We start from the raw sequence: 9,459 nt of genomic DNA, 5'->3' as shown, positions 1-9,459 counted from the left end.
ACATTGGAAAGATCATGTAAAACCTCTTGTCCATGCATATAATTGCACAAAGAATGACGCTACGGGATTCTCACCATACGAACTCATGTTTGGCCGCCAACCAAGACTTCCTGTTGATTTGGCCTTCGGACTGCCGCTGAATGATAACAAGTCAGACTCTCATTTACAGTATGTCCAGAAGTTGAGGTCACACCTGAAGGACAGTTACCAGCTGGCCAGTGAGAATTCCCAGAAACTGATGGACCGAAATAAAACCAGATTTGATCGTCATGTTACAGCTTCAGAGTTAAACATCGGAGACAGAGTTTTGGTGAGGAACGTGCGCTTGAGAGGCAAGCACAAACTGGCTGATAAGTGGGAGCCCGATGTATACATAGTGGTGACAAAAGCCGGCAATCTCCCTGTGTACACCGTGAGACCAGAGGGCAAAGATAAACCACTGCGAACTCTGCACAGAGACCTTCTCCTGCCCTGTGGGTACCTACCTGCTCATGTTGAAAACCTACCTGTGAAGAAGGAAGACTCACCTGTGCCGCCTTTGCCAGTGTCACTGCCTCCACACCCTAGCGATGAAGAGTCAGAGGATGAAATCTTACCTGTATACGTTCCGTCTGTGCCTGAACCTGTAACATTTTCAACTGTTATTGATTTACCTGTTGCCATGCCGCCAGTTCCTTCTGCTGAGCTGCCTGAGTCTCTTGTTTCACCACCAGCTTCTGCCACTAATGAGCATCAAGAATCTATGATTGAGTCTGCAGGTGGTGGGTCTCAAGTTGCTGAAGAAGTTCTGGCTAAAGGCGCAGAAGAACTTGACACTGAATCTGAACCTACACCAATTGACCTTGAACCAATCAATCTGGCAGAAGATTCCAAAACTCCTTCCACGTCACCGGAACCTTCTGTCATTGATCCAGAATCCAATTCACCCATGTCAGAACCGTCGAGTCCTGAACCTGAACAAACCCTACGCCGTACAGGCCGCACAAGATGCCCACCTGAGAGACTGCAATATGTACAACTTGGCCATCCGTTGTTAAAAAGCATCCAAACTATCCTTCACGGCTTGAGCACAGCCTTCACCTTTGCTGTTCAAGAGGACGAAAATGAGGAGGTGTTTCCATGCTCCAGTCAGTCCGTTATTGAGTGCCAGCCTGGTCCATGTCCGAGGACGAACATGAGATCAGGGGGGGAAAGTGTAACCCGTGTCAAATAATGTCCCACTTCCGGTGAGGAGTTGGTTGTGGCGGGACAATTTCCTTTATTAGCGGTGACGTCAGACGCCAAGATCTGTCTCATGCTGCTCCTGCTGTGGCTGATTGTGGCTGATTCTGGCTGTTTCTCTTGGCAATTTCATGGAAGAAAATACATAAAACTACATTTGGACTCGACAGATACTTACCGCTATCACTATCCGCTCAACGGTAAGCAATTTAATTGATGTTCTACAAAGTTATGCATGTTTTGCGGAGCTGCGGATCTCCCTTTTAACATGCGTCGGGACTAACGCTAACAGTAGCATTTAGAATAATGCGGTCGGCGCGACCAAGAACGGTCTTTTTGGTTTAATTTTTACTTTATTCACATCTTTGCGTAAGCCGAACCTTTTGCCATGAAGGCTAGTGTTAATTTATTACTTTATTTTGATTGAATTTGATCCGGTTCGCTGCTTTTGGTTACTTTTTGAACACTGAGTTGAGATAACTATGATGTTTTGAATAGGGCATTCTTTTGTGATGCGCAGCATTAGAAGCTCCATGTTCTTTTTTTTTTTTATGAATTAGGCTTAGACGCCATGACATTTGATTTAATGATGAAATTTAAAAGTGCACTTTACTTGATTTGACCTGAATTGACTTTACTTGATTTGACCTGACTTGACTTTACCTGACTTTACTTTGCTTTGCTTTTTAAAATCAAAGCTAGTTATTGGAATTATTATTTAATTGTTATTGATAAGTTAATTTCTATGTAACGAAGATTATTTGGTTATATATATACTGCATGTATGGCATGTATTTATTCGTTATTTATTTATTGAAGTTATAGTAATGATGCATTACTTTAAGCTAATTTATTTATTAATTGTATGCTAATTTTATTTTTGGTTTACTGACCCTGTTTTTAGGTCAGGTTTTTTTTCCCCTGCACTGAATCCCACGACAACCCCACAATAACCTGGATGGCGAGCTACCCTTTTTCCTTCATAGACTGGTAGGAACAAACGAACCTTTTCATTTTCCTGCTTTCTTGGATTATAACAAGTTTTGGATCATAAAGACATTACACACTGAACACAACCTTTGGAACAAATACTCGAACCTGGAACTGGAACGGGACATTTTTTTGGGTTCTGTTGCATTACATTTTGTTTTTTTGTTTTTGTATTAATCATATATAAAGTAATTTCATATTTATAATTCATTGTATATGTAATATTGTATATTATTATTACATACCTGCCTAAATAACTAATATTGAACTTAATATATATTATTTTTTGACTAAGATTCCGTGTTGATGTATTTATTCACACACACTGGCTCCCTACCGTACCTACATCTGGTCACATTGCAGTCAGGTCCTAATTAGCCCCTAGTTGCGTTACACCTGGCTCCTCCTGCGCGCACCTGCAGCCCATCTACGCAATCAACACCACCTGCTGTGGATAAGAGGAGCCAGGACCAGACACTCGGTGCCAGACTGTCTGCATGTTACACGTGAATGCTCCTGCTTGGTTTTCTATCTTGGTCTTTTTGTGAACCTTTTATCATTTAGATTTTTGCTCTTCTCCAGACCTCTGCCTGAGAACCAGCTCCGGACCCCCCACGCCTGCACCTGCACTCCTACCCTGGTATGGTCTCATGTTGTCCTCGTCTCTGCACTCGTGTGTCTCCCTGGTCCCGGACCTGCACCCACGCTCCCCAGCTCCTGTGGATCCATGAACTGTGTTTATCTGTTGCACTACTCTGTGAAGCCCCCTTGTTCCCCAGCTCTTTGGATTAATGAACTTTGATTACTTGTTGCACATTTCTGTGAATAAACACTGTTTAACCTTCGTGAGTCGCGCAGTTTTGGTCCCTCTGTCTTGCTGGTTACGACAATTACTGACTGACTGTTAAGTTAACCTGTTAAAATACAGTCGCACATGTAACTTCTTGTTTGCACACTTCATAGTTTATATTCTGTAAAGTTTGTTTCTATTTGATTAAATTTTTACATACTCTTGGCATCTAGTGTGGGCAGCAAAGTAAGAGTTTCCTTTACTGTGCACATGACAACGCTTTGAATCTTGAAATGACAGACCGGGGGCGATAAGGAAAAATTCAATTCGGTAAAATGTTCTGGGAAACGTTTTAGAGTGAAACGTCCAAGTCTCTTCATTTCTGGTCAGATTCCTGCTGGACACTGCCTTATCTGTCTGAAGGAGGAGCTAACGACACTGAAGCTAACACACCCGTTTGTTTAGAGTTTCTGTTTGTTAGCTAGGTCTAAGTGTGAGCTGTGCCTGAGTCATATTTTGCATAATCATTCAATGGGTGCACTCACACCTATTGGCATACTGGCTAGCCCTATTTTCCATGTTTTGATTTAGTTCTGAGGATGGAGTTATAAATAGGAGATAAATTATGTTTTAACGCACTGTCATCCTACCGGTGGAGTCAGGACGACAGCGCCATCTGCAGTCAGACTTCTTCAGGACAGTATCCCAGTTGTGTGAGTAAAAAGGCCCCTCGTCCCCCCTGGTTCTCCCTCATCCCCCCTTGTTTCCCCTCATCTCCCCTCATCCCCCTTGTCCTCCTCGTTTCCCCTCGTCCCCCCTCATTTCCCCTCAGGACTCCGCCCAGCTCCGAAGACAAGTCACTTTAGACTTACTCACAGTGGGAAGAGGAACCACAGATTTACTCGAGTAAGAGTACTGTTACTTCAATAAAAATATTACTCAAGAGTAAAATTATGCTCATAGAAAAGTACAATTTCTTTAAACAGTGATTCAAGTAAACGCAGCTGAGTCCTGCCCATCGACGCTGAGCTGCTGTTTTTACACAGCTGCTAAAAAAAACCAAAGATTCAGTTCTGACCATTCAGAGCGCAATGGAACGAGGAAATGGGATTTTGCTGACCTTAAACCCTAAAATCTCAAACATAAAAGATTCACAAGAGCCTTCAAATCCTTGCTGACAGAGTTTAGAACAGTATGAATAACTCAACAACGAAAACATCCATGTCCACTGCCATCGCCATCAAACCACATGAAGGCAACCTTGATTTTCTATTTTGCAAACGTAATTTTTAACTGTTAATTACATTATATAACTGAGAGTGGCATCCTTCCTCTTCCTCTCTTCACTCTCCTGTACAATATGTAAAAGGAGGGTCAGTATAAGATCCAGTCCTGTGGTTGTATCCATAGAAACAAAAAATGAACCAGATCAGAAAACAGAGGCTGTGCTCGCATGTTTGGGCTCTGATTTATTTATTTATTTATTTATTTATTTATTTATTTATTTATTTATTTATTTATTTATTTATTTATTTATTTATTTATTTATTTATATATGTATTTATTTATGTATTTACTTGCTTATTTATTTACTTACTTATTTATGTACTTATTTATTTATTTATGTCTGTACCTATGTATGTATTTATTTATGCATTTACTTACTTACTCATCAATTAATTTATTTACGTACTTATTTATTTATGTACTTACCTATTTACTTATTTATGTCTGTATTTATTTATTTATTTATTTATGTACTTATTTACATACATACTTATTTACTTTTTTACTTAATTATTTATTCATTCATTCACTTATTTATTTATTTATTTATGTATTTACTTGCTTATTTATTTATTCACTTACTTATTTATTTACTTATTTATTTATGTAATTATTTATTTACCTACATACTTACTTATTTACTTTTTTACTTAATTACTTATTAATTCATTCACTTATTTATTTATTTATTTATTTATTTATTTGGGACAATGCTAATGAACAGACATGATACAACATGGATGTAAACACACTGGATTATAAAAGTATCATTTCCTTCGTTGTTCAAAGGGCTGGAGTCACAAAAAACCCAAAATAAAAATTCTACATTCCACTCATTGTACAATCTCCATTATTTCAGTTTGTCCCATTCAAAACATTTACATTTTAAACCCACCTCCATATTTGCCCAAAAATGCAAATATGTCTCTATAGAAAAGTTAAAGTCACATTGTCTCTATAGATGAAGCATGTTTGGTTTGACTAAAACCAGTTTTTAATTTGAGCTTAAAAAGAACTGTACGGGACATTCTCTCAGGGTTAGAGACTTTTCCACAGGGTCCAGCCTCGGACAGATTCTGACCAAAGGAGGTTCATCTGTGGATCTTTTATACCAAACCAGAACAACCGAATCAGAACGACCGAATCAGAACGACCAAACCAGAATGACCAAACCAGAACGACCGAATCAGAACGACCGAATCAGAACAACCAAACCAGAACGACCGAATCAGAACGACCAAACCAGAACGTCCAAACCAGAATGACCGAATCAGAACAACCGAATCAGAACAACCGAATCAGAACGACCGAATCAGAACGACCAAACCAGAGGTAGGAGGAGAGAGTATTTACAAAATTACTGTGTTTATAGTCACATATTATATTTATGTCAATGTAGGTTCGTCAGAAGTATCAAAAATCAGATCCTATTCGATATGAAAACTAGTATCGAAACTAAATACTCATCTGAGCAGGTATCGATACTCAAAAAGTCACAGAAGTCAGAAATGAACCTTTCCTGAGAATCTTTAGAGTGAAAAAAAGTATAAACATCACATTCTATTGTCTAAGAAAAGAGTTTGTAATACTGATGAAAATATCAGGCCTAACAATAATAATAATAATAATAATAATAATAATAATAATAATAATAATAATAATAATAATAATAGAGTTTTAAGACACTGATGCACACATTTTGATTAAGAGAAACAACAACATAACAAACTAATGAAGAATATTGAACAACACATCAATAGTAATTTTATTTGTGAATGGCCTGTTGTAAACGCCGACAAAAGGCTCAAAATGGCCGCCCATTTTCGGACTTATTTGGTGATGGAAGGTTATTATTAAAAACAACTTGGAATTTATTTGAAGAAGTGGGTATTTTAGTTCTATGTGGTATTAAAGAGGGGGGATTTGAGTCCAAAGCCCCACCCCCTTCACAGCGCTATCATATTACAATCAGTGTTAATAAAACTACTGCACATCACACCAGGTTTGTGAAGCTGTAGTGTGTTGTTTTATGTCATGTTTTTGTATATTTATGGAGGATTGTCGTGTGGGAGTGTGGGTGACATAGGCTTGTGGGCAGAGCCTCGTACAGAATCTTACAGCGAAACATAAAGAGGGTTTGAATAGGGCCCGGGAGAGATCTCTAGATTAGTCAAACATGCATGGATGACTCTAAAACCTCTTCACACGTGTTTTTGAAGAGGAACAGCGTTAGAACATGGGAGAAAGATACAAAAAATCATTTTACAGAACACACCCTCTGTAATATTAAAGGTGCTATATGACACAAAACTGACTCTTGTAGCTTTAAATCATGTTCTTATGCTGTTTCCTCCTCAAAAATAGACCTGGAGTTGTGTTTTGTTTCATTCTCACATGTTTGAGTAGCACTTTATTATTAGTCTGTAACATCTCCAAAGTTCAAACTTGTGATGTCATCAAGTGGTAGTGATTTTCAAGTTAACAGCTCCTTTTAACTTTAGTTTAGTAGAAGATTGGCAATTCCAGCACTGAAATGATCCAAATAATTCTATAAATGAAGGTGTGTGGAGTTTAAAAACACAGTGGAGCACTTCCTGTATTACCACATGATGACATCACAAGGTGGAACAGAGTGTTTTCAGTTTGAGAGAAGAACTCATAATAAACCTTCCTAAATATGCAGGTTTGTGTGTTAAACATGTATGAATGAAACAAAAAATCACAGCTCCAGGTCTGTTTGTGACAAAGAAAAATTAGAACTGATCAGAGAATAGTGTCATATGAGCACTTTAAATCACAATCTATCTGAAAAGTTCCATAGTACAGCTTTAAATGAAATGAACAAATCTACCAGTTTCATGAGAAGTTACTGTTACTGTTTAAATATGGTCAAACAAAGCATTAGTGAGCATCTTTTCCACAGAAAAGATGCTCAACCTTTGAAATCCCCTTAAGCCTGCGTTAAACCGGATGCCCTACCTGTCTGCGGACAGAGCAGTGAGCGTGAACACCGACACCCCCACGGACGTGAGCTGGATGAACGGGATGACTTTACACCCCACGCGCCCGAACAGCCACTCGTCGGACAGGTACCGGCTCGCGTCCACGGGAGCGCACGTGACCAGCAGCAGGACGTCCCCGAGCGCGAGGCTGGACATGAACAGGTTGGGCACGTTCCGGGTGGATTTGGCGGAGCAGAAGGTCCGGATGAGGGTCACGTTCCCGATCAGTCCCAGGACGCTGATGACGGCGTAGACCGACGCGATGGTCACCCCCGTGAGCCACATGGCGCGCGTGGGGCTCCGGGCAGCTGCGCGCGAGGCGATCAGGCGCGAGGACTCATCCAACTCCAGCTCCATCCACTCTCCATCACCACCCCCACCCACCCGCACGCGCGCACTGCCCACAGGAAACATCACGTGCGCAGATCAGAGGCTCTGGACACTTTTGGATTGTTTTTTGTTTTGGATTGAATTTGACTTATTACTCTGTTTTAGTCCTGGTTTAGACCTGGTTTAGTCCTGGTTTAGTCCTCGTTTAGCCCTGGTTTAGACCTGGTTTAGTCCATGTTTAGTCCATGTTTAGTCCATGTTTAGTCCCTGTTTAGCCCTGGTTTAGACCTGGTTTAGTCCATGTTTTGTCCTGGTTTAGTCCTGATTTAGTCTCTGTTTAAACTTGTTTACTGATTTGTATTTTTTTACTTTTTCCTCTGTTTTATTTCTTTTAAACATGTGTCAAATAAAATTCAAATATTCCAGTGAAATTGTTCAAGTTAATCTTGTCTAATCAGAGTCACATTCTGAGTCTGAGCCATTTCTCGCTGTGGAGTTTCTTTCTGAGTCTTTCTTTTGGAGCGTTTCTGCGGTGGATGATTGTACAGCACATGAGCTAAAACATGCACCACTGAAGAGTCTCCGTGTGATTCTGAAGCAAATGAAGCATGAAACTGTCCTCCTTGTCACATAATGGAGTGATTTATATGTAAAGTCTCAACAGACGACAGGAAACAGAACAGGGACAAACACAGAGACAAACATTCAGCGTTATCCAAAGAAAGAAAAGTCCAAACAGAAGTAAATATGAACAAAACCTTTTTCATTTTAAAGGTGCAGTATGTAACTTATGGAAGAGTCATATCTGAGGATGCACGGATCCAGCTTTTTCAGTTCCGATACTGATATTGATACTTTTAGTTTCCGTCGATACCCGATATCGACCGATACCAGTGTAAGGACTGAAAAGGGCATTTTATCTCCATCCAAACACAGTTGACTTTGCACAGAACGTCTCTGTGTCTCACGTCGGCAGCAGCTGAACAGCTTTGTGTGAAACAGGTCTTCACTAATCACCTGCATATTTCCATGGAAATGGACTGTTAAAACCATCCCTCGGAACATTTTCCAGGAAGAAAGATATGTTTTATGACACACAGGAAGATTATAGCCAAAGGAACAACATCTCCATGGAAACAAGCAGCAAGAGGCCCTCATCCAGGTCAAATCACTCAGGGTCGAGTCCTGGTTTAGACCTGGTTTAGTCCTGATTTAGTCCTGGTTTAGACCTGGTTTAGTCCTGATTTAGTCCTGGTTTAGTCCTGGTTTAGTCTTGGTTTAGTCCTGTTTTAGTCCTGGTTTAGTCCTGGTTTAGACCTGGTTTAGTCCTGATTTAGTCCTGGTTTAGTCTTGGTTTAGTCCTGGTTTAGTCCTGGTTTAGTCTTGGTTTAGTCCTGGTTTAGTCCTGGTTTAGACCTGGTTTAGTCCTGGTTTAGTCCTGGTTTAGACCTGGTTTAGTCCTGGTTTAGACCTGGTTTAGTCCTGGTTTAGATCTCTGCCTCTCTGCGCTCATGAGTTTTGGGTAATGACCGAAAGGACAGAATGGCGGATACAAGTGTTTAAATGAGTTTCGTCCGCAGGGAGGCAGGGCGCTCCTTTAGAGAGAGGGGGAGGAGCTCAGTCATGTGGGAGGAGCTCGGAGTAGAGCCGCTGCTCCTCCACGTGGAGAGAAGCAGCTGGGGTGGCCCCAGGGAAGACCCAGAAATGATCTTGTTGTCGTTAATACGATGGAGCGGCTCATCTGATCACGACTGTCTCCACACAAACACATCAGGTTATAAAAAAGTGCAAGTCCTTAAATATTTCTAAAAGCTTTTATTTAAACGTAGGACCTTGTTG

General features: G+C 40.4%; 1 protein-coding gene across 1 annotated transcript; it reads right to left on the bottom strand.

Moving 5' to 3' along the window:
• Window positions 1-7,263: 7,263 nt before the first annotated feature.
• On the bottom strand, window positions 7,264-7,704 carry LOC117389552 (gastrin-releasing peptide receptor-like). The gene has a single exon (XM_033987238.1). The coding sequence runs from the start codon at window positions 7,702-7,704 to the stop codon at window positions 7,264-7,266; it is 441 nt and encodes a 146-aa protein (XP_033843129.1).
• Window positions 7,705-9,459: the final 1,755 nt, after the last annotated feature.

Source organism: Periophthalmus magnuspinnatus, chromosome 3 (genome assembly GCF_009829125.3).
Source record: "Periophthalmus magnuspinnatus isolate fPerMag1 chromosome 3, fPerMag1.2.pri, whole genome shotgun sequence".
NCBI classification, from domain to species: domain Eukaryota; kingdom Metazoa; phylum Chordata; class Actinopteri; order Gobiiformes; family Gobiidae; genus Periophthalmus; species Periophthalmus magnuspinnatus.
Note: the sequence above shows the minus strand (reverse complement) of the source record. Positions and strands in the feature narration are given on the sequence as shown.